The sequence below is a fragment of the Lepus europaeus genome, chromosome 5 (assembly GCF_033115175.1).
Source record: "Lepus europaeus isolate LE1 chromosome 5, mLepTim1.pri, whole genome shotgun sequence".
NCBI lineage: Eukaryota > Metazoa > Chordata > Mammalia > Lagomorpha > Leporidae > Lepus > Lepus europaeus.
Genome location: NC_084831.1, coordinates 108898379 through 108924914, shown reverse-complemented (window position 1 = coordinate 108924914; position 26536 = coordinate 108898379). Strand labels below are relative to the sequence as shown.

The following is a 26536-nucleotide window of genomic DNA, read 5'->3' as shown; positions in this document are numbered from 1 at the left end:
TCTTGAGAACATACAAATATCCTAAGACTGCTTTCTTTTAAAAATTTCATCACTAGTTAACCATCCTGACTATAGCAATTGCTATATTCATGTTTGTACACTGGAAGATTTCTCATGCAATTCTTCCTGAATACTGTGGTTACTAGCATTCTGTAGTTACAAAAAAAAAAAGAAAGAAAGAAATTCTTACCCCAAAGTATAAGTTTACCCCAAATTTAGTTTTAGTCTATACCACTGAATTTTTCTATATCACTTGAATTTTTTTATTTCAATGTTATAATCCATTACAACAAATAACTTGTCAAACATTTAAATATTGAGATTTAAGAATGTTTAAAAGATTTATTTATTTGCAGGGAAGACAGGAGGGAGAGAGAGAGACAGTGACAGATAGAAAGAGACGTTACATCTGCCGATACACTTCCCAAGTGCCTGCTACAATCACGGTTGGACCAGGCTGATGTCAGGATCCAGGAGCTCAATGTGGGTCCCCCACATAGGTGGCAGGAATCCAAGAACTTGAGCCATCTGCAGCTGCCTCCCACCCTTAGCAGGAATGCTGGGTTGGAAACAAGCATCCAGGTCTTGAACCAGGCACTGTGATATGCGATGTCAGAGTCATCAATGGTGGCTTAACCCACTGTGCCACAGTGCCCACACATGGTTGTTTGGGCTTTTTTTTTTTTTTTTAGATTTTTTTGAAAGGCTGCTGCAGAGAAGAGGGAGAGGCAGTAAGAGAGAGAGAAAGAGAAATAGCTGCCATCTGGTGGCTCACTCCCTAAATGGCAGCAAACAGAAGGAAACACTGCCTGATGGAGCCGAGTATTTTCCCTTCCTGCTCTTAGGACTCAGGCTAGAACCACAGTCTCTCCTGGCTGCCCAGCTACCTGCCAGTAGGGCTTGGGACTTAGCCCACATGACACAGGTCCTTATTTTTTATATAGGAAGCCCCCAGAATCTGTTGGTCCACATCTGCAGATTCCACCATCAATGAGTTTTAAAAAAACTATTTGAAAAAAATGCATCTGTACTGAGCATGTACAAACTTTTTCCTCTTATAATTAATCTACAAATAGCACATCACATGCACAGTATTAATATTAGTGTTATATTAGTATCATAAGTAACCTGGTGATGACTGAAAGCCTATGGGAGAACGTCTAGGTCAGATGTAAATACTACAACATTTCATGTACAGGACTTGAGCACCAGTGATTTTAGTGTCTGTAAGGGGTCCTGGAACCCATCCTCCATGGATCTTGACGGACAGCTGTCCATATCCTGTAAGTCCTTGCAGGGTCATTCCTGACACAGAGAGACAGATTGTGGTCCCGAGACATGAGGTGCAGGGCTAACGAATTCCCCCACATACGGAAGCAGCTTTGCACCTGGGGAACAGGTGGAAGCTGGAAGAGTTCTGAGGGCATACTAGGCGGCGGATGGGAACGGGGACTCTGGTGAGGACCGCAATGGAAGTGAGGGATATATGACTGAAGACCGGTGGAAAGGTGGACCTTGTTTTTAAGAGGCAGACAACTTGGCTAAACTGTTCTATAGAAAGTGTAATTGCAAGCAATGCAATTGAACATTTAATGGAAGCAATTTCTCAGCAATGCATTGAAGGAGTGGCTGGCCTTCCGATTATTTATCCTAAAATTCAAAAAGAGAGAAATTGAGGGAATTCTGAGCAAAAAAGCAACTAGAATATGAAGATTCAGAAAATCATCAGCCTGTCTTATTACAACAAAGGAGAGTGAGTTCTAAAGAGAACACCAGGGTGTGGCTGGGCTGTCACTGATGAAGAGTTTATGGGATTACGTGGGCAGAATGCTGCTGGCTTAACCTGGGGGGATGGGGCTGAAAGAAAGGAGGGCTGCCAGCCTCCTTGGAATGGGAAGGACAGAGTCATGGAGTGGATCAGCTGAGAATATGCCATTTTCTTCAAAAAGAGACAAGTGACCTCAGTTGACTCAGAGATAACCAGGGCTACAGCCTCTGCTCCCATAGGCCAGACAGCCGAGCAGAAATCTTGGGGGAAACTCCATTGAGCAGAGGCTCCCTAGACTGCTAGCATGATGCTGCCACGCTAGTGGGCCCAGCTGGCAGTGTGCTGGAACCAAAGAGAACTATTCTTGTGTCTCAAGCTCTAATGGGTATCGCCAGCAGCTCCCTCCACTTTGGAAAGGCAACGTCTCTCCCATGCCACTCCCACCCATGTATTTTGGAAGCGCATATCTTGCTGAGTTTCAACGTTCATAGTTATAGGGGAATTTCTTTTAAAGATGTTTATTTATTTGAAAGTCAGGGTTACACAGAGAGAGGAGAGGCAGAGAGAGAGAGAGAGAGAGAGAGAGAGAGAGAGGTCTTCCATCCACTGGTTCACTCCCTAATTGGTTGCAAGGCTGGAGCTGTGCCAATCCACAGCCAGGAGCCAAGAGCTTCTTCCGGGTCTCCCATGTGGGTGCAGGGCCCAACAACTTGGGCCATCTTCTACTGCTTTCCCAGGCCATAGCAGAGAGCTGGATCAGAAGTGGAGCAGCCAGTGCTATAACCGGTGCCCAAATGGGATGCTGGCACTGCAGGCTGTGGCTTTATCTGCTATGCCACAGCATCAGTCCCAGGGGAATTTTTCAATAAGATGATTGCTACCTCAAGTCTTTCTCATATGTGATTTAAATGATATTTAGATGAGACGTTGGAGATCACCTGTGAGAGCTGGTGCTGGAATGATTTAAGATATTTGAGGCTGTTGAGATGGAACAAATGTATTTTGGATTTTGACATGCTAGACATTCATGTATTGGAGGTCACGGCATTACTCACGTCTGAAACTCACAGAACACTACAACCGAAGGAATAAACCCTAAAGCAAACTGTTGACACTAGTTAGTAATAATGTCCTCTACTGGTTCATCAATTGTAACAAAGGTACCACATGAATGCAAGATAAGAATAATAGTGGGAATTTGTCCTGTACTGTCTGCTCCATCTATCTGCAAATAGATGACTGTTTGATGAATAAGTCTATTGCATTGTTTTAAAGTCAGGATGGGATAGACTCAAATAATTGGTGGCATCCTGTGATGGTGTTGAGGTGACCAACACAGAGTCACGGAAGTTGGTGATCTCTACACCTGTGACCCTGGGGATCAGCTTGGAATCCAGACAGCAGAGAAGTGAGGTCAAGGTCATCTTCATTCTCCATGCAGTGCAGGAAGAGCAGTGGCATCAGGTAAGGGCAGAGGGAAAACACCAGAGAGGGCGGAGCTCAATGCACACTTGGAGACAAGGATATCACAGCCTTGCCAGTGGCGCCCACAGACCTAGGAAAAAGAGGCCATGGAAATGAGGGCTACAGGGCGAACTTCCTGACTGAAGGAGGAAAGCAAGTCTAGGGACTTTGCTAAATTTCTGTGTTAATTTTTATATGAGAGGTAGAGAGAGACAGACACAAACATCTAGAGAGACAGAGAGAAGGAGAGAGAGCCCATCTCCTGGTTCACTCAAATTCTCATAAAGGCCTAGACTGGGAGACAAATCCTGGAAGAAGGAACTCCACCTGGTGGCCTATGTGGGTTGTGGGGACCCAAATCCTTGAACCATTATCAACTGCCTGCCTCCTTGAGCATTAGCAGGAAGCTGGAATCAGGAGCTGAGCCAGGTCTCCAAAACAGGCCCTCTGATATGGGATGCAAGTGTCCCAACCAAACCTAGTGAATTAACCACTAGGCTAAAAGCCCACCCCTGAGTTTGGTAAATGAGAAGAAACGAGAAAATGAGAAACCATGAAAAGAACTAGGTGAGGTCTGGGATATCCTGCAGTGGGCTTGAGCCACCCAACTTTTCCAAATTTACCACCTGCTGACTGATCCCAGTACAGAGAAGAAATACTGTAAAGTCAGCAACTGCTTCTATGGCTGGAAGATGCTTCCCCACCTCTCCAAACTCCACTGAAAACACATTCAGATCCGCTGGTGCAAGGCATTGAACGCCATCTTTAAACAAGTTTGGGGTTGACTCCCAAAGCTGAGACAAAGACCCTCAATTCCTGACGGTTCGGGCAAGACCGTCCTTGGCTGCTCCTGTTTCAGTGACACCTGGCCGCAGGTGCAGGTGAAGCCTCTCGGAGTGAGTCTCCTGGGCACTCGGGGAATGAACCAGCAAATGGAAGATAGCTCTTCTCTCTCGCTCTCTCCTCTTTTGCTTCCTCTCCCCCTCTCTATAACACTGCCTTTAAAATAAGTAGATAAATAATATTTAAAGTGAGTGTGGAAGAAGAAGGCTAGGATGATGTGGACCATAGAGAGGGAAGAGGAAGAAAAGAAGTTGAAGGGGAAACTCCAGTAAATCACAAATCTTCCAAAACTCACAGCGCCCCCTGGGCAATGGGAGAGCAACTGCAAGGAAGAGGACGGCGCTGTTCTGAGTCGAGGCGGGAACTTCACCTGGGAGAGGAAACCCGGGCCCTGCAGGTGGACATCGTCAGGGGGCCGGAAAGCTCTTCCCTGTGCCGACTCCACTGTGGATCAAGCTCATTCTCCCCGGCAGAGGCCTGAGGAGCAGAGCGACGGCGAGTTGGGGGGGGGGGGGGGTGGACGGCGCCCCGCGTGTCACTGGGAAAGGCGTGTGCAGGAGTCCCGGGAGGAGCGGGGACTCACGAGGCCCTCCGTGCCCTGGGCTGAGCCTAGAGTCCCGTGTTGGTGTCCAGGTGTCAAGTGAGCCCTCCCCGCTCAGAGTCAGGGAACCCGGTCCCGGGAGGCCGAGCCCCCTTCTCCTCCGGCCCCGGAGCCCCGGGCGTGCCCCGCGAGCCCAGCCCGAAGGCAGAGGACGCAGGGGCCTTGGTGTCCACTGTGGTCTCCGCGTTAGGGGAGAGGACGCTCCTGTCCCGGGAAGGCAGCTCCGCAGATCTCGGGCTGCCCGCGTCCCCGCGTCCCTCCTGCCCGCCGCTCCTGGGACCTCGCGTCCGCGACCCCGCTGTCTTCCACAACCCGAGATCTGGGTCCAGGAACTGGGTTCTAGAGCAGCCCGGTCCATGCACGGAATCAGGTGGCCGAGCTCGGGTTCCTGTTCGCCCCAAGCCGGCCCCATGCAGCTGCGCCCGCCTCTGACGTCTGTGGTCCTGGCCCCGCCGCCCAGGGCCCAGCGACCTGGCTGGCAATTGACCCCTTCGCGTCCTCAGGTGACTTCTGGGTTGAAAGATCTCCCCAGGCCTTGCCAGAGTCTCCTGGCAGCCGACGGCCAAGGTGAGCCTGGCGCTGCTCCAAGCTTCCGTCCGTCCCCCTCGGGCTGGGACCACACGCCGTCCACGCCCAGCACGGCGGGTCCCGCGTGGCCGGGAGCGCTCTGTTCCCAGCTATCTGCGGATTCCGTCCTCCGCGACCCGGGACCGTGACCCGGCGCCGTCCCTGCCCCTCGTTCTGAGACCGTCTGCGATGTCAGATCGGCCAGGGAATCCGGGGTCTGAGGCGGCCAGGGGCTCGGACCCGCAGCACGTTCTTCCGAGGCAGATGAGGGAGCCAGGCAGTCCCAGGCGGGGCCGGAACCGCGGAGCCTTCTACCCAGACTGGGCTCCAGGACACAGCAAGTAGGAATGCCAGGCTTCTCTTCTGTGCTAAAATGTCGCTGCCCGGTCTCTGGGTGCCAGCCCTGCCCGGGGCTCCGACGCTCCGCTCCGACTCCGTGGAGTTTCTCCCAGGAGGAAGCGCATGTAGGGGTCCTGGGAGGCCGCTGCAGGCAGTAGGGGGTGGGTGAGGGGGTGGGGAGAGGGAGGAGATGAGCCAGCCGGAAGGAGGAGCCCGCGTTCTCGTTCTCGCTCTCAGGACTGAAGCCATCCCTACGGTCCTGAGCGATTGGTTTTAAAGGGAAGGCCCTAACCTACCTGTGTGGTCTTTATCCCTACAAAGTTTCTTTCTGTTTGGGGAATGGCCCGGGAGCTAGGTCAGGACCTGAATTCCTTGAAAGTAACTGGTAAATAGCCTCTATCCCCCTGCAGAACGCCCTGGGGAGGGCCAGGCCCCCAGAGCCATGAAGATGCACAGGTACTGGTCCTGGTTGGAGATGTGGGGGCTGACACACTGTGCCTTTGCTGGGCAGGCACTCTGGGCTTCTGGCCAGGAGACTGGGCAAAGCAACCAGTCCAAGGAACCCACCAGGCTTCTGACAGCTATGCACACATTGCTCTTTGAGCCTCTCCTGCCACCATACCCACAATCAAATCCCCCTTTTCTCTTAAGGACCCATTAGCAGAGCTACTCTTTTAATGGAACTGCAATAAATGATGTATAAATAGACTTCAGCGCCCTTCTCTGGTTAATCATCTTCAGCTGCCAATGGCCAAAGTGGCCTCATTCCCTATCAAGACCTCAGCTCAAGACCTTCCTCTGCCTCCTCCTATCTGTTCCCACAGCCTACACAGAATTGGACTGGCCACCTGCAGGGCAAGCTGCTGAGGCACCTTACCTCCCTGGGGAGTGACGTCCTGCTTGCACTGCTCCCCCCCCCCCCCACCCAGGTCCATGCCTAAGCAGCCTCATGCTGTTCCTGGGAGCTGGCTGCTGCTCTGTGTGGTCTTACACTGCCTTGGTTCTTCCATGATCCACCATCTGAGTCCATAGTCACCACTGTGTGACCCTTCATCCCACAGTGCTCAAGGCCCTGCTGTGTGTAAGACCTGAATTGCCACTGTGCCCTGCCCCCTCGGGGTCCGAGCCCTGGCACCATCCCTTCAGCCCTGAAGCCATGGTTGTGTGTGCCCAGCCCCTCAAGATCAGAAGCACACACACAGCCCAGTCTCCTGGGCCAGAGCTGCCAGAGTATGCCTCAGAGCAACAGACCCAGATATGTACTCAAGCCTCAGGCACAACAGTGGTCCTACAAGACCTGAGCCCAGGCGCTCAGCTCCTCAGCTCTATGCTCTGGATCACAGACTGCTTTGGCTGCCTGTCAGTCCCAATATGAGAGGGACACTCTGCTAAGAGTTCTCACTGTGAGGAAGATTAGATCCCTAAAACCTTTGTCCTAACAAGTCTTAAAATGTGCATAGATAAACTAATAAGCGGATTGCCCTCCCTAGTGTGGGTGGGCCACATCTAACCAAGGAATACCAGAAAAGAATGAAAAAGATTGACGATGGAAATCCTGTTTGATGGTTTTACTGAACATTGGTCTTGACCAGATTCCTTGGTCCCAGCTTTCTAATCCTTAGAATTTTAGCTTCCAAATCTCCTGTACTAACTCTTTATTATCCGTTATGTAAATCTTGGATTGGCTCTGTTTTTCTGGAAAGCCCTAACTGATGCAAGGTTGTGTTACCAAGAACCTGGTTTCTTATCCCTCAAAATTAGTTATTATGACTCAATGTAAATATATGTTTCTATGAAAAGAGGTCTTAGATTTATTTAATTTCAAGTCCCGCCTGTGGTTGCCTTAGCAAGGCCAGATCAAATGATTTTGCTGGCCTCTACAGTTCATGGGCCAGACATTCCCTACCCTTGTTTGGTAGAAATAGCTATCTCCACTTCCTTTTCCCCCATTCTCTCCTAAAATCCTTCCAATCAAGCTCTATTTCACTAATACTTCTACTAAGATTACCAATCACCTCTTACCAATACTACATTAACCAATATTACTTGGTTAATTAACCAATATTAATAATCTGAGCAGCATATAACATAATTTATCACTCCTGGCTCTTTGAATACTTTTTTGCCTGACTTCCAGGAAACTACAATTCCAGTTGTTGTACAACTATTCTGGCTACTTTGATGGCTCCTATTCATCTCTCTGACTTCTTCTCTTTTCTAGGTATAGTTACTTCTATGACTGAACATGTCCTCATCCAGTCTGACAGCTTTAAATTAACTGTCAATGTCTAAATTTATATCTAGCTCTAATCCTACTTTTGATCCCTATTTGGATGTCTAAATGGGCATTTCAAACCTAACATTGCAGAACTAAACTGTTCAGGCCAAAAACATTAAAGTTTTTTTCCCACTCTTTCATGCCTCATCTAATCTTCAAAATAGATCCAAAAGCTAACAACTTTACTCCTCTGCTTCTCTTACGTTTGCTCAAACTACTATCATCTCTCAAATGCATTACTAAAATAACGTCCTGTTTTTTCTCTTTTTTTTTTAAGTCCTTTTCTCTCTTTTCAATGTATTCTTAATATAGTAGCCAGAAATGTTTCATTAAAACATGGCTCTCCTTTGCTCAAAACATCTACTGTTATCTACAACTTATTCAGGGTAGAAGCCAAAGTTCTGACGATGACCTACAAACTCTACATTACCTGCTCAAACAAAACCTCCGTACCATTAATTGCCAGGCCTTCTCTTTATTCTGTCCTTTTTGCTCGCTACCCTTGAATCTCACTAACCTCTCTGCCCCTTCCCTGATACTCTAGGCACACCTTCACCTCTAGGCTTTTATACTTCCTGTTCCTTCTGCCAAGGAAATTCTTTCCCCAGAGAGATTCAGATTCAGATTTTCATCAGATCTTCACTCAAATGTCACTTCCATGAAAGCTACCATCTGTAAAATTTCAACTCCCTTCGTATTCTCTAATACTTTTCTGTTTTATTTTTCCCCTTAGCAGTTATCATTAACTAATATACTATTAGTTTTGGTTATTTATTGTGTTGTCTATTCCCCCTCACTAGAATTAAGCTCCAGGAAATGAGAGAGTTTATTTTTCTGTTTTGTTCAGTGTTAGCTCTCCGCATCTAGATCCATGTTCAATTCTTAGTAGACACTCAATAAGTATTTGCTTTGTGAATGTGGAAAAATTAAGTATTTCAAGAACTTATACTGGTATAGCCTTTTTTTTCTGCCAATAAAAGCCATCTGTCAATTTCATAAATAGAAAATCAAAGCTACTTAAGAAGTATAAAACTCCACTTAAATGCTTTCAATATTTTGAAGATCAGTAACACTCCAAAAGTATGATTAGCTTTTCAACTGAACTTACGGAACAAATAAGAAACATTTATTTGCATCTAAAACGTTTTAATGGGAAAGAATAAAGAAGAAATCTCAATAAAACATTTCTAGCATTCAAAGGCTAACTTTAAGAATTTGAAAACAATTTTCATGGGTACAAAAAAGGTAACAACAAAATGCAATCATCTAAATATCAAAACATAATTATAAATTTTCAGGTACTATCTAGATATTTAATACTTGGGCAAAAATTCAAAGAAAAATATTTACTCAAATATTTTAAAGTCTCAATGACAATATTAAGTTTAGCTCATAGGAAAATAATAAAAATTAATTCTAACTTTGAAGTTATTGGGTACCTTAATACAATGATTTTCTGAAATTAAACAAACAGCTTTTCTGCTTCTTTTAGTTTTCTTCGCCTATCTGTTTTAGCAAGCATAGCCCAACGGTCCTCTTGTATTTTTCTCATAGCTCCAAACTTCAGTGTAGATCCAGGGTTTGTTGGATATGAAGGGGTCTGAATACAAAAGAAAATAAAATCATAATATAACTTCATAATATAACTTGTTTTTATTTTTGCTTTTTTCAAATTGGAAAGGAGAAAGTCATTTAACCCTGTTTGCAGATGATGATTCTATATATAATGGAACCAAAAGATTCCACTAAGAGACTATTGGAACTCATAAGAGGGTTTGGTAAACTTGCAAGAAATAAATTTATTTGAAAAGACAGTCAAGCTTTCAAAATTTGTTTTCTGAAATGAAATTCAAAAGCTACCTTTTTTGGTGTTCTGGTATAAAAACGAGCTGATGAATTAGTTTTCTTGTGCAGTTTTTTTGATGCCTCTTCCTCTGAAACCATGCTCTTAAAAGAAAAATACAAAAGTATAATGTTGGGCTATGACACTAATATCTCTAAAATGTTATATCACATGAAATGACAAAATGTAGAATAAGGAGAAAGAAGAGAATAGGTAGAAGGGATGAAGAAGGAAAGGGAGAGAAAAGAGAAAGAAAAAAGAGAAGAAAGAAAGAAAACAACAACAAAATATAAGCTCAATCTAAATCCTTAAGTATGTTAAGCCTCAAATCAAGCAGGATCTAGATTTTTATTCTATTATATGTAAAATACAAGATGCGTATGCATAGCATTTTTCTACTGATTTCTATTTCAGAGTGTTATTACACTACCACTTTCTTTCCTTCCCCTTCATCCTGCTTACTCAAACTCATTAAACATTATAATAAGTATTCATAATCCTATAGATTTATATTGTCTATGATCCAGCAATTCCACTTCTAGGTATACACCCAAAATAATTGCACTTGGTCTTGGCCAAAAGGCCAAGAGGTGATACACCCAAAATTATTGAAAGCAGGGTATTGAAGAGTTCGTTGAACATCCATGTTCACAGAAGCATTATTCACATTAGCTAAAATGTGGAAGGAACCAAGAGTCCACCAACAGGGGCCAGCACTGTGGCATAGTTAGGTTAAGCCTCCGCCTGCAGTGGCAGCATCCTATTTGGGCACCAGGTCAGGTCCCAACTGCTCCATTTTCAAACAAGCTCCCTGTTGATGGCTTGGGAAAGCAGTAGAAGATGGCCCAAGTGCTTAGGGCCCTGTACCTGCATGGGAGATCCAGAAGAAGCTCCTGGCTTTGAATCAGCCCAGCTCAGGCCGTTGTGGCCATTTAGAGAGTGAGCCAGAGGATGAAAGAGTTCTCTCTCCCTGTCTCTCCTTCCCTCTGTAACTCTGCCTCCCAAATAAATAAATAAATCTTTTTTTAAAAAAAAGAGCCTACCAACAGATGAATGGATAAACAATGTTGTATTATATAAATAATGGAGTATTATTTAGCCTTAAAAAGGAAGGAAAATCTGATATGTACTACAACTTGGGTGAACCTTAAAGACACAGTGAAAAAAGCCAATCACACAAAAAAATATATGATCCTACTTATATGGGATACTTAGAGCAATTATAGAAAGTAGAATGGTGGTTGCCAGGGATTATAGGGGAGACAGAATGGTGAATTATTATCTAATGGCTATAATATTTCTGTTTTGTCAGATGAAAAGAGTTTTATGGAGGTTAACTGGTGATGATAATTACATAGCAGTATGAATGTATTTAATAATACTGAACTATGCAGTTAAAATGGCTAAGATGGTAAATTTTATATGTACTTTGTCAAAATAAAAAAGCATGTCAATTATTTATTTATGAAATTATAGTTCCCCTAAATAATAGTTAACATATTTATTACTATTTCTGGGCAATATTTTAATTAGTTTTAATCCTCACATCAATTTTATGAAGTAGGTATACTATTATCCCCATCTTAAGGGGAATCCAGTAATTTTCCCCTGATTATACAGTTTATAAGAGGTGGAGCTCCAGAATTCTGGCTCCAGAATCTGTTTTCTTAATGAATGTGCTATACAATTTACTCAGATAAGCAGTCACATAACCTTTTTCATTGTATTAAAGCTACCCTTAACAAAACGTCAGAGGCTTCATGGATAGAATATTCAAACAGATTTTCCACAAAGTTCAATAAATAAAGCATTTCTGTCTTTACAGATATGCATACAACCAGTATGCACCCGCTGACCAGCTTAGAAAAGTAATTTAGGGGCTGGCATGGTGGCTTATGGCATAGCAGGTAAAAGATGCCACCTGCAACACTGGCATCCCATATGGGCGCCAGTTCATGTCCCAGCTGCTCCACTTGAGATCCAGTTTCCTGTTAATGTGCCTGAAAAGGCAGTCAAGGGTGACCAAAGTACTTGGGCCCCCACTACCAACATGGAAGATCTGGAAGAAGCTCCCAGCACCTGGTTTTGGGCCTGGCTTAGCCCTAGCCATTGTGGCCATTTGGGGAGTGAATCAGTAGATGTCTGTCTTTCCCTCTCTCTGTCAGTTGGCCTTTCAAATAAATAAATCTTAAAAATAAATATTAAGTTTTCCTATCCATGAACATGTCTTCCTATTGATTTAGGCCATCTTTCATTCTTTCTCCAGTGTTTTATAATTTTTAGGATACAAGTCTTTTCCTTCCTTAGTTATAGATTTGTTCGAAGTATTTAAATCTTTTAGATGTTATTATAAAAAATTGCTTTCTAAATTCTTTTGTACTGTTCATTGCTAGTGTATAGAAACATAACTTATGCATTGATCTTGTTCTCTGCAATTTTTTCTGAAATCATTTATTAGCTCTAGTAGAGTTATAAGAAAGTGGAGTCTACAAGAAAGTAGGATCTGAGCAGTTTTCTATACAATCATTTCATGTGTGGAAACAGTTATTTTACTCCTTTCTTTGCATTTATATGCTTTCTGTTTCTTTTTGTTATCTAATAGTTCTAGTTAGAATTTCCAGTACTGTATTGCATAGCAACAGAGAAGGGCATCCTGTTTCATCGTAACTCTTAAGGATAAAGCTGTCTTTCACCATTGAGTACAATGTTAGGAATTATCATTCTAACTTTCTGGGTTTTTCTATCATCAAAGGGTGCTGGATTTCATCAAAAGCCTTTTCTATGTTGAGATTATTGTGTGGCTTTCTTGCCTTCATTATACTGTGATTTATTGCATTAAATAATTTTTAGCATGGTGAACCACTCAGACAATCCTGGGATTAATCTCACTAAATTATGGTAAATAATCCCTTTGATATGTTATTGGATTCAATTTTTTAGCACTAAGTAATTTTGGTATCTTTTTAAATTTAGGCATCGCATGAGGGATATTCACAATTTTATTTCCATGTGATGTCTTTTTTTCTGACTTTGGTATCAGGTTAATACAGACTTCACAGAACATGTGGGTAACTATTCCCCCTTCAATTTTTTGGAACAGTTTAAGAAGGACTGGCAGTAATTCTTTAAATGCATCACGGAATTCACTGATTAAGTCAACTGACCCAGGAATTTTCTTTGTTGAAAGGTTTTTTGACTATAAAACTCCTATTGCAGGTCCATTGAGGTTTTCTATTTCTTGAATCAATTTAGGAAATTTGTGAGTTTCAAGAAATTTGTTCATTTCTTGTAGTTTATCTAACTTGTTGGCATACAATTTTCCATAGAGTTCTCTTGTCTCCATAAGGTTGGTAGTAACGGCCTACTTTCATTTATGATTTATTTGTTTTCTCTCCCCCTCCACATCCCATCCCATGAGTTTAGATAAAGATTTCCATATTTTGTTGATTTTCTCAAAGAACCAACTTTCAGTTTCATTGCCTTTTCTCTGTTGCTTTCTATCCTCTAAGTTGCTTATGTCTGCTTTAACTTTTATTACAGATTGTACATACCTAATCTGAAATTCTGAAATTCAAAGTGCTCCAAGATCCAAAACATTTTGAGCACCCATAAGATACTAAAAAATTGAGTTTTGGAACATTTAGGATTTCAGATTTTTAGATTTGGGATGCTTACCTGTAAAGTCTATCCAACTATTCCAAAAATCTGAAAAACTTCAAAATCTGAACTTCTGGTCCCAAGCATTTCAGGTAAGAGATATTCAATATGTGTTTCTTGCCTAGTTTTGTATTTCTGCTAGTTTTTTGTTTACTTTGCTCTACTTTTTCTAATTCATTAAGATGTAAAGTTAGGTTATTGATTTGAGATCTTTTTTTTCTAATGTAGGCATTTATAACTATAAACTTCCATCAGAGCACTTTTACTGTATTCCATAAGCTTGTTTTCCTATTCATTTCTAAGTATTTTCTAATTTTCCTTGTGATTTGTTTTTGATTCATTGGTTGGTTAAGAGTATATTTTTTCATTCCCACAAATTTGTGAATACTCCAGTTTTTCTTCTGCCTTTGATTTCTAACTTCATCTCTTTTTGGCCTGAAAAAATACTTTGTGTGATATCTTTTTAAGTCTATTGAGATTTGTTTTGTGGCTTAATACATACTGTACCCTGGGAAATTTTCAATGTAGAATGTCGTTTGGTAGTGTTCTATATATGTCTGACAGACCTACTTGTCTTACTGTGTGGTGCATGTCCTCTGTTTTCCTTACTATCATTTGTCTGTATGTTCTAATCATTATTCAAAGTGGAGAACTGAAATATACAACAATTATTGTAGAACTGTCTATTTCTCCCCTCAATTCTATGAAGTTTTGGATTATCCCTTTCCATCCTTACACTTTCAATTTGTGCAGTTGAATTTGTAGTGTCTGGTTGACAGCATGTAGATCTCATGTTTTCTTAAATATATATTTATTTGAGAGGAAGAGAGGCATCCAGAAAGACAGGCGAGCAGACTGGCAAGCAGATTTAGCGGTCCCATCCACTGGTTCATTCTCCAAGTGCCTATAATGGGTGTGGTTGGGCCAGGCTGAAGCCGGGAGTCAGAAACTCAATCCGGGTTTCCCACATGAGTGGCAGGGAGCCAACTATTTTAGTCATCATCTGCTTCCTCCCAGGTTGTATACTGGCAAGAAGTTGAAAACAAGGGCATTTCCAAGACTTGAACCCAGGCACTCTGATTTGAGAAGCAAGAGTCTTAGCTGGCATCCTAAGCACTAGCACCCTGGATCATGTTCTTTAAGTCTATACTGTCAACCTAGGAGTTTTGTTTGCAGAGTATAATCCATTTACATTTAAAATAATTATTGATAAGAAGGGACTTAATTCTGCCATTTTGCTATTTGTTTTCAGTATGCCTCCATTTCCCAACTACTTCATACTGCCTCCTTTTGTACTTAGATGACTTTTGTACTTAAACATTCTGATTCCATTCTGATTTCATTTTGTGTGTATTATATAATTTCACTGTGGTTATCATGGAGATTATATTTAACATCCTAATGTTAGGATAGTCAGATTTGAATTTATACCAACTGAAGCTCAATAGTCTACAAAGCCTCTATTTCTACATGGCTCCATCCTTCCTTTCCATTATTTATTTCACAAAGTATGTCTTTATACATTGTGTGCCCAAATTTTTATGCATATCTCTAAAATCATGTAGAAAATAAAAATGTTACAAATTAAAATTATAATATCAGCTTTTATTAACTGCCATGTATTTATTTTTATCAGAGATAATTATTCAAACAGCTTTGAGTTACTAATATCCTTTCAATCAAAAGGACTCCCTTTTAGCATTTCCTGAAGAGCAGACCTAGTGGTATTATATACTCTACCAGCTTTTATTTATCTAATAATATTTCAAATTCTACCTCATTTTTGAAAGACAGTTTTCCTTGATACAGAATTCTCATTAAGGGGCTGATACTGTGGCCCAATATGTTAAGCCACCACCTGCAAAGCCAGCATCCCATATCAGAGGGTGGCTTTGAGTCCCAGCTGCTCTACTTCCAATACAGCTCCCTACTACTTCGCCTGGGAAAACTGCAGAAGGTGGCCCAAGTATCTGAGCCCCTGCCACCCACATGAAGAGACCTGGTTGGGGTGCCAGGCTCCTGGCTTTACCTGGCCCAACCCTGGCCATTACATCCATTTGGGGAGTGAACCAGCAGATGGTAGATCTTTTTCTGTGTCTCTCCATCTATGTCTCTCATACTGCCTTTCAAATAAATAAAAATAAATCTTTTAAGAATTCTCAGTTGCACTTTTCTTCTTTTAGCTCTTTCAATATATGAATCCACTATGCTTATTGTGCTACAAAGGGTAACGTTCTTTTAAAAATTAGGATGAAATCATTTCAAAAAATTCTGATCAACCAAGAAATTGGCCTAAATTCATGATATGAGAAAAACAGCAGGAATTATAACCTTGGAATGTTTAATTCCAAAGTTTATGTTCTTTCTATTAACTCTCATTCTACTTTAATATATCTGATCTGCAATCTGAATTAGCAATTATTATGTAAAATGACACAGGCTATGGAGCCAGATTGTCTTCAAATGTGGGCTCCATGATTTAACTAGCTATGTTATCTTGTGTGGCTCAGTTTCTTATCTGTAAATTGGAAGCAACATTATCTCTACTTATACTGTATAGACTAGTTATAAATAACTGAATTTATGTAAAGTATTTATAATAGTACTTGGTTCAAAGTTTTGTTAAGATGTTAATCATTATCTAAACAACCAAGAAATTCTAATTTCAACAATTACAGTTTTTACACTTCAACTGCTTATTATTCCAGAAAGCTAACAAAAGAGGGTCTCAAAGTAACAGAAAATTTTAAAGATCTTATAAGTGAAAATAATTAAGCATATGCCTTTAACTAGAATTTCATCATTAAGAATTTTTTGTACATTGCTCCATTTAGTGTGGTAAGGTTTATCCTCTAAATTAAATGAATATTAGTTAATCTAAAAAAACATTATTATGCCTTTAGAATATACTGAAATGTGTGAACAGAGTAAATAATTAAGTGATACAAAATGCTAGAGGAAAATAACTACTGGAACATGCTATTGGCACTTATTGGGAGGGATTAAGATGGCAGAGTAGGGAGGGAGCTTATCGCTCTAGTCTAGAAGATAGTTTAAAAGAAGTGGAGAGAGTGTAGTCTCAGGGAAGAGTTGGGGAAAAAACAGCAGAGAAAACTCCATGCAAATTACAAACTCCGTGCAAATTAGAGGGACACAGAGGACCTACATGGAGAGAGAGACAAAGAGAGAGGTCTTCTATCCATTGGTTCACTCTCCAAATGGTTGCAATGGCTGGGGTGGATCAGACCAAAGCCTGGAGTCAGGAGTTTTCTCTGGGTCTCCCACACTGGTGCAGGTGTTCAAGCACCTGGGAAGTTCTTGCTGTTTTCCCAGCTGCAGTGGCAGGGAGTTGGATCAGAAGTGGTACAGCCAGGGGCCGGCACCGCGGCTCATTAGGCTAATCCTCCACCTGCAGCGCTGGCACACCGGGTTCTAGTCTCGGTTGGGGCACCGGATTCTTTCCTGGTTGCTCCTCTTTCAGTCCAGCTCTCTGCTGTGGCCCGGGAGTGCAGTGGAGAATGGCCCAGATCCTTGGGCCCTGCACCCACATGGGAGACCAGGAAGAAGCACCTGGTTCCTGGCTTCGGATCTGCACAGCGCGTTGCCCGTAGCGGCCATTTTGGGGGGGTGAACCAACAGAAAAAGGAAGACCTTTCTCTCTGTCTCTCTCTCTCTCACTGTCTAACTCTGCCTGTCAAAAAAAAAAAAAAGTGGCACAGGCAGGACTTTAACTAGTGTCTGTGTGTGTGTGTGTACGTGTGTATAACTATGCCTTTCAAATAAATCTTTTTTTTAAAATCTGGTAAAAACTCCCTTGTTTGCTGGAAAACAAGATAATGATTCATCATCTCCAATGTCGGTGCCAGAGCTGTGGCATAACAGGAAAAGCCGACACTTTCAGTGCTGGCATCCCATATGGGCTCCGGTTCAAATCCCAGCTGCTCCACTCTGAGCCAGCTCTCTGCTATGGCCTGGGAAAGCAGTAGAAGGTGGCCCAAGTCCTTGGGCCCCTGCACCCATGTGGGAAGACCCAGAAGAAGCTCCTGGCTCCTGGCTTTGGATCAGCACAGCTCCAGCCATTGCGGCCATTTGGGGAGCGAACCAGCAGATGAAGACCTCTCTCTCTCTCTCTCTTTGCCTCTCGTTCTCTCTCCGTGTAACTCTTTCAAATAAATAAGTCTTTAAAAATGTTAATTATGACATATAGATTGCTTTGGCAATGCTGTTTTCTGAAATTTTAAGGGAAATTATTTAACCCTAATTTCTATGAAATGCTACAAAAGCAAAAGGCTCTGTATTATAGTAGAGCTTTACTATATTTTAGTATTGCAATGTTATGTCCTATCTATATACTATACATATACACTAAGAAACAATATAGACAAATAGTAGATAATATAAACAAATAATAAATATTCATGATTTGTAACATCTTTACCAAAAGATCAGTAGTTTCCGAACTGTCTGAATTAACATCAAATTCAAAGACTGCTTTTCTCTTTTTAGTATTTTCTTCAGCAGGTATATTCCTGTTTTCTCTTTCCTGTATTCTAAGTTTTGTTGGTGTCCTCACTGTATATACCTATCCAAAAATAAAAAAGAATACATTATTAAATAAAACATTATTAATAAAGAATTCAATAAACCATTTCAAGGAAATTTGAGTCTTATTAGCAATCATAGATTGTCATTATTGGCAAGTATATGAGGAAGAAATCTTGGATAAGCATTTAATTCAGATGTTTTTGATATTAGAGATTATTTCAATTTCTTCAAAAAATTTACAAGACTAGACTATCTTTGTCCTTGTTTTCAACACACTGAATAATAAAGAGAAAGAGAGATCTAGCTTCAGCACCAACAATCTTAACAGTGACTTGAATTTTTCCAACCATGATCAAAGACTGAAAACTAAATGAGCTTTGCTTTCTCCAGAAAATTCTTTATTGTTCTTTGTGAAAACAGATCTGCTTTTGGGGGTAGTAAATAACTACAGTTATCATGACTTAGTATTTTATATTATCATGTAATTTCTATAATTTAAAAAAGCATCTATAGGGGCCTGTGCTGTGGTATAGTGGATAAAGCTGCTGCCTGCAGTGCTGGCATCCCATATGGGTGCCAGTTCAAGTCCCAGCTGCTTCACTTCCAATCCAGCTCCCTCTTACTGTACCTGGGAAAGAAGCAGAAGACGGCCCAAGTCCTTGGGTTACTGCATCCATGAAGGAGATCCTGAAGAAGCTCCTGGTTCCTAGTTTTGGACCAGCCCAGCTCCAGCCATTGTGGCCATTTGGGGAATGAACCAATGGATGGACGATTTCTCTCTCTCTCTCTCTCTCTCTCTCTCTCTCTCTCTCTCTCTCTCTCTCTCTCTCTCTCCCTCTCTCTCCCTTCCTCCCTCCCTCCCTCTCTCTCTGACTGACTTTCAAATAAATAAATAAATTTTTTTTAAAAAAAGGAATCTTAAAAAGTAAGGCCAGTAACATCAGCAAAAATGACAGAATAAAGAGCTCTAAAATGTTACCTTTTCTTTTTTTTTTTTCTTTCTTTCTTTTTTTGACAGGCAGAGTGGATAGTGAGAGAGAGAGTCAGAGAGAAAGGTCTTCCTTTTTGCCATTGGTTCATCCTCCAGTGGCCGCCATGGCCAGCGCAGTGCAGCCGGTGCATCACACTGATCCGAAGCCAGGAGCCAGGTGCTTCTCCTGGTCTGCCATGGGGTGCAGGGCCCAAGCACTTGGGCCATCCTCCACTGCACTCCCGGGCCACAGCAGAGAGCTGGCCTGGAAGAGGGGCAACCGGGACAGAATCCGGCGCCCCGACTGGGACTAGAACCCGGTGTGCCGGTGCCGCAGGCGGAGGATTAGCCTAGTGAGCTGCGGTACCGGCCTAAAATGTTACCTTTTCATAAAAGCAAAATACTGGCAAAAATGGTTGGAATCAGTTTTTTTTTTTCCAGAACTCTGGAATTAACAAAACAGTTGTAGCAACATGGAAGGTACTTACTTCAAAAATATTTTCACTGAATCTCTGTAAGAATAGCAAGATTTGTGGTATCTTAACTTTTCCTAGTCCCATCCTCTGTTCTCTAGCTTTACATTATCCTTAAAAAATAACAGCCTGGGGCTAGCGCTGTGCATAGTGGGTAAAGCCACAGCCTGCAAGTGCCAGCATCCCATATGGGTGCCAGTTCAAGTCCCGGCTGCTCCATTCTTGATTCAGCTCTCTGCTATGGCTTGGGAAAGCAGTAGATTATGGCCCAAGTCCTTGGGCCCCTACACCCACATGGGTGTAGCTCTTGAAAGCTACAGAGGAAGCTCAGAGGAAGCTCTTGGCTCCTGGCTTCAGATCGGTGCAGCTTCAGCCGTCACGGCCAATTGGGGAGTGAACCAGCAGATGGAAGACCTCTCTCTCTCTCTGCTTCTCCTTCTCTCCATATAACTCTTTCAAATAAATAAATAAATATTTTTTAAAAAATAACAGCCCACATTCCTAGTGTAGTCTGGCAGCCAACAGAAGAACAGAACAGAACTGGAATTTTTTCAAAGCTTTATTCATGAATAACTGTCATTATTTGATCTGTATTGGGGTTTCCTGAAAAATTCAACTCACAAGGCTGACTATATTCAACCTGAGAGCTCACTCAATGCAAAAAAGACTTACCCGTGGTGCGTGGGGAGCAGAGCAGGGTGGGGGTGGCAACATTTGTCAAAAACAATTACATGTAAAATATTTTAATTTGGCAGCGATCTAAAACAGAAACTAACAGTAAACATAAACAAAAGAACAACCAAAAATCTTAAAAGGAAGGTTAGGAAATGATACATGCAAAACTTTTGACATATGCCTAGAAATACGGATGACTGCCTACGCATGTAGGGCTCTACACAAGCTCAGGAAAGACCTGAGAAGAGCCTAACTCTTGACACTGGATGTTCTTGAGGGATTGCAAAAGCAGAAATGGAAAGTTATGGCAGAGTTGTCAACTGCCTGGCTGACTGTTGAAGGCATGCCTTTATATACACATGGAGTACTTTGAAGACCTGAAAGATATATTGATTCCAGACATTTAAGGAAATCTCTGTTCAAACATTAGGTGAATACAAAGCTAATCAAGTAGAGAGTTCAGTAGCACTCACGGCAAAGACTATAAACAAAATTAGCCTAGAAAAATCACTAAACACACAATAACAACTAAGATAAGCAGAAACAGTAATGAACCAAAGCAGGGGACAATCTGATTTCCAGTGATATCACTTTATTTTCAACAGTAACAACCAAAAAAAATGAGGAATGCAAAAAAGGGAGGAGGAGGGAGGAAGAGAGGGGGAGAAGAAAAAAGAGAAGGAGGAGGAGAAAGAACAAGAACAGGAAGAAGATAAGAAGAAAGTATGGCACATACAGAAGAAAAAGGCAACTAATAGGAACTGCTTCTGAAGAAGACTAAACATTGTATTTAATAGACAACAATTAAGTCACTATTTTAAATATGTTCAAAGAGCTAAAGAAAACTATATTCAAACAACTAAAGAAAAGTGTGAAAACAATGACTCATCAAATGGGATATCAATAAAGATATAAACTATTTAAAAATTGAAATTTGATATTTGAAAAACAAAGTAATTGAAAATGAAGAATTCACTAAAGGGACTCAACAACATATTTGAGCAAGCAAAAGAAAGAATCTATTAACTTAAAGATATAATTACAGAACTCAATTCAATTACAGAAAAAAAATAGCAAAGGAAATTAAGAGTCTTCAGGACATATGAGAAACCATCAAGCACACCAACATTCACATAATAGGAATTTTATGATGAGAATAAAGAAAGTACAGAGGGAATATTTGAAAAACTAATAGCTGCAACTACCAAATTTTGAGGAAATTATCATTAACATCCAAAAATTCAACAAACTCCAAGTAGGATAAACTCTAAGAGAACAACACCTAGATACATCATAATCAAACTGTCAAAACTGTTTTGAAAGTGGCAAGGGAGAAGCAACTCACTGTATAAACTAGGGATACTTAATAATATTAACAGATAATTTCTAATCAGAAGTCATGAAGTCCAGAAGATCATAGGCTCAAATATTTAAAGTGCTAAGGAACTGATACAAAAAAATTTTATAGTCAGCAAAACTACCCTTCAAAAATGAAAGAGAAATTAAGACATCCCTGGATAAACAAAATTGAGAGAATTTATCACTCATAGACTTTCTGTATAAGAAATACTAACAGAATTCCTCCAGTCTGAAAAAGGATGCCAGAAAAAAATTCAAATGAAGGGCTGGCACTGTGGCCCTGTGGGTTAAAGCCCCGACTTGTAGTGTTGGCATCCCATATGGGTGCTGGTTCGAGTCCCAGCTGCTCTGCCTCCAATCCAGCTCCCTGCTAATGTGCCTGGGAAAGCAACAGAGGATGGTCCAAGTGCTTGGGCCCCTGCACCCACATGGGAGACCTGGAAGAAGCTCCTGGCTCCTGGCTTTGGGTCAGCTCAGCTCCGGGCATTGCAGCCATTTGGGGAGTGAACCAGCAGATGGAAGACCTCTTTTTCTCTGTGTGTCTACCTCTCTGTGTAACTCATTCAAATAAATAAAAATAAATCTTTTTTAAAAATTCAGGTGAGGGGCCGGCGCTGTGACGCAGCACAGATCATTCACCTGGACCAAGTGGGATTTATCCCTGGTATGCAAGGATAATTCAACATTTGCACATCAATCAGTGTGATATATCATATTGACAAACTGAAGGGGCCGGTGCTGTGGCACAGCAGGTTAACACCCTGGCCTGAAGCGCCAGCATCCCATATGGGCGCTGGTTCTAGTCCCAGCTGCTCCTCTTCCAATCCAGCTCTCTGCTATGGCCTGGGAAAGCAGTAGAAGATGGCCCAAGTCCTTGGGTCCCTGCACCCTCATGGGAGACCCAGAAGATGCTCCTGGCTCCTGGCTTTGGAACAGCACAGCTCTGGCCGTTGCGGCCATCTGGGGAGTGAACCATCAGATGGAAGACCTCTCTCTCTTTCTCTCTCTCTCTCTCTGCCTCTCCTCTCTGTGTGTAACTCTGAATTTCAAATAAATAAATAAATCTTAAAAAACCAAAAAAGGCATAAACATACAGAAAACAACAAACTGGTGGAAGGTAGGGGTTTTGCTTCACAATTCTGCATGTGGAGATCAGTTTTCCCAACACCATTTGTTGAAGAGGGATTGATTTTAGCTCCTTACAAAGACGAGTTGGTTGTAGATGCATATATTGATTTCTGGAGTTTCTATTCTGTACCATTGATTTATCTTTTTTTTTTTTTTTGCCAGTACTAGGCTGTTTTGATTATAACTGCCCTATAGTATGTCTTTTCTTTCTTTCTTTTTTTTTAAAGATTTATTTATTTAGTTGAAAGAGTTACAGAGAGAGAAGGAGAGGCAGAGAGAGAGAGAGGTCTTCCATCTGCTGGTTCACTTCCCAGTTGGCCGCAATGGCCGGAGCTGTGCCGATCCAAAGTCAGAAGCCAAGATCATGGAGATTCCTCCAGGTCTCCCATGCGGGTGCAGGGGCCCAAGGACCTGGGCTATCTTCCTTGCCTTCCTAGGCCATAACAGAGAGCTGGATTAGAAGTGGAGCAGCCGGGACTCGAACTGGAACTCATATGGGATGCCGGCACTGCAGGCAGTGGCTTTACCCGCTATGCCATAGTGCTGGCCCCTGCAGTATGTCTTAAAATCTGGTATTGTGATACCTCGGCTTTGTTTTTGTTATATTAAATGACTTTAGCTATTTGGGGTCTTCTGTGTTTCCATAAAAACTTTAGCATCATTTTTCTTCTAGATCTGAGAATGTCAGTATTTTGTTAGGGATAGCAGTGAATCTGTAAATTGCTTTTAGTAGTATGGACATTTTGATCATATTGATTTTTCTAATCCATTAACATAAAAGATTTTTCCATTTTTTATGTATTCTTCTATTTCTTTCTTTAATGTTTTATAATTTTCATCGTAGAGATTTTTGATGTCCTTGGTTAAATTTATTACAAGGTATTTAATTGCTTTTGTAGCTATTGTGAATGTGATTGATCTTAGTTCTCAGCTATGGCACTGTTCAGTATATACAAAGGCAATTGAATCTTGTGTGTTAATTTTATATCCTGCCACTTTACCAAACTCTTTTATGAGTTCCAATAGCCTCTTAGTGGAGTCTCTTGGCTCCCCTATATATAGAATCATGTCATCTGCAAATAGGGATAGTTTGACTTCCTCCTTCCTAATTTGTATCCCTTTGATTTCTTTTTCTTGCCCAATGGCTCTGGTTAAAATTCCAAGACTGTTTGAATAGTAATGATGATAGTGGGCATCCTTGTCTGGTTCTGGATCTTAGTGGAACTGCTTCCAGCTTTTTCCCATTCAATAAGATGCTGCCCATGGGTTTGTCATAAATTGTCTTGGTTGTGCTGAAGAAATGTACTTTCTATACCCAATTTGCTAAAGGTTTTCATCGTGAAAGGATGTTGTATTTTATCAAATGCTTTCACTGCATCTATTGAGATAAACATGGTTTTTGTTCTTCAGTTTTTTCTTAAAGATTTATTTTATTAATTTGAAAGAGTTACAGGGAGAGGTAGACAGAGAGAGAGGTCTTCCATCTGATGGTTCACTCCCCAGATGGCTGCAACAGCTGGAGCTCCACTGATCTGAAGCCAGGAGCCAGCAGTTTCTTTCAGGTCTCCCACGTGGGTGCAAGGGGCTCAAGGACTTGGGCCATCTTCTACTGCTTTCCCAGGCCATAGCAGAGAACTGGATTGGAAGAGGAGCAGCCGGGACATGAACCAGCGCCCATATGGGATGCTGGCGCTTCAGGCCAGGGCTTTAACCTGCTGCGCCACAGCACCGGCCCCTTCAGTTTGTTAATGTGATGTATCACACTGATTGATGTGCAAATGTTGAATTATCCTTGCATACCAGGGATAAATGCCACTTGGTCCAGGTGAATGATCTTTCTGATGTGTTGTTGCATTTGATTGGCTAGGATTTTTGCATCTATGTTCATCAGGGAAATTGGTCTATGGTTCTCTTTCTCTGTTGTTATCTTTTTCTGATTTAGGAATTAGGTGATGCTGGCTTGATAGAAGGAGTTTGGGAGGATTTTCTCCATTTTAGTTGTTTTGAATATCTTGAGAAGAATTGGAGTTAGTTCTTCTTTAAATGTCTGCTATAACACTATTCATAAAAACTCAATCTGGAAATCACCCAAATGTGGTAAACAATACAACTGAACAGTGAACTGTAATACAATAACATGATTGAATACTACACAAAATAAAAACAGTGTACAACTTCAAGCAACAATATGGATGAGCTCCACAAAGATTATATCAAATCAAAGAAGTCTAGACAAAAAAAGAACACAAGCTGTAGGACTCCATTTATAGAAAATGAAGAAACAAGTACATCTAATACTATAAGCTTAGACAGTAATTGGCTTTGGAGTGGAGACAAATGACTAGAAGAGAGAATAAGAAGTTCATTTGAGGTAGTAAGATTCTATCTTTTAACCTGGTTGCTGGTTATCAGATTAAGTTTGCTTTATGGAAATCCAAGTTGAATATTTAATATCTATGTATTTCTCTTATGAATATTTCAATAAATTTTTTTTTTTATATTTGACAGGCAGAGCGGACAGTGAGAGAGAGACAGAGAGAAAGGTCTTCCTTTTGCCGTTGGTTCACCCTCCAATGGCCGCCGCGGTAGGCGCGCTGCGGCCCACGCACCGCGCTTATCCGATGGCAGGAGCCAGGTGCTTCTCCTGGTCTCCCATGGGGTGCAGGGCCCAAGCACTTGGGCCATCCTCCACTGCCTTCCCGGGCCACAGCAGAGAGCTGGCCTGGAAGAGGGGCAACCGGGACAGAATCCGGCGCCCCGACCGGGACTAGAACCCGGTGTGCCAGCGCCGCAGGCGGAGGATTAGCCTAGTGAGCCGCGGCACCGGTCCAATAAAAAATTTTTAAGACAGGCCGGTCTTTAATAAGTCATTTCATATTTTGGAACAATATGGTAACAAATACAACACATTTTATATAAAAGCCTCTCTAAGCTATATAGTCTTTCATAATTTACATAAAGTAAATAAGATATATATCAAGTTAATACTTTATCCCTTTTAGTATTTTTTTTGTTCTACTTAATATTATTGGCTGAACTCTGTAATTAAAGCACAATTATTCTTAGGTGTTTAAATTTAATCGAAAAGTGATCCCTGTTAAATATAAGAGTGGGAATAAGAGAGGGAGGAGATGTACAGTTTGGCACATGCTCAAGCTGACTCGCCCCAAATGGTGGAGTTAGAAATGTGCCAGGGGATTCCAAACCAATCCCATCAAGGTGGCATGTACCAATGCCATCTCACTAGTCAAAGTGATCAGTTTCAGTTCACAACTGATCATAATGATGGGTCTAAGAGTCAAAGGGATCAAATAAACAAGACTACTGTCTGCTAATACTAACTGATAGAATAAAAAAGGGAGAGAATGATCCAACATGGAAGCGGGATACACAGCAGACTCATAGAATGGCAGATATCCTAAACAGCACTCTGGCCTCAGAATCAGCCCTTAAGGCATTTGGATCTGGCTAAAAAGCCCATGAGAGTATTTCAGGCATGGAAAGCCAAAACACTGTGGCAAAAAATAACCTAAATGAAAGATCTCTGTGAGTCAGATCCCAGCAGAAAGAACATCAAAGAAAGAGGTAACTTTCTCTGAAGGGAAGAGTGAAATTCCACTTTGACTATGACCTTGTCTAAATAAGATCGAAGTTGGTGAACTCAAAAGGCCTCCATAGCCTTGGCAACTCATGACAAGAGCCTAGGGAGATTACTGACGCCATAAACAAGAGTGCCAAATTGTTAAGTCAACAACAGGAGTCACTGTGTACTTACTCCTCATGTAGGATCTCTGTTCTTAATGTGTTGTTCAATGTGAATTAATGCTATAACTAGTACTCAAACAGTATTTTACACTTTATGTTCTGTGTGGGTACAAACTGTTGAAATCTTTACTTAATATATACTAAATTGATCTTCTGTATATAAAGATAATTGAAAATGAATCTTGATGTGAATGGAATGGGAGAGGGAGTGGGAGATGGGAGGGTTGCGGTTGGGAGGGAAGTTAAGTGGGGGGGTGGGGA

The 26536-nt window shown here is 41.6% G+C and overlaps 1 protein-coding gene across 1 annotated transcript in view; it reads right to left on the bottom strand.

The window, feature by feature from the left end:
• Positions 1–9322: 9322 nt before the first annotated feature.
• Positions 9323–26536, bottom strand: part of SYCP1 (synaptonemal complex protein 1) — a 108508-nt gene continuing 91294 nt past the window's right edge. Inside the window, 3 exon segments of the mRNA XM_062193499.1 lie at positions 9323–9460; positions 9721–9807; positions 17799–17942. Of these exon segments, the coding sequence (XP_062049483.1) occupies positions 9323–9460; positions 9721–9807; positions 17799–17942 (369 nt within the window).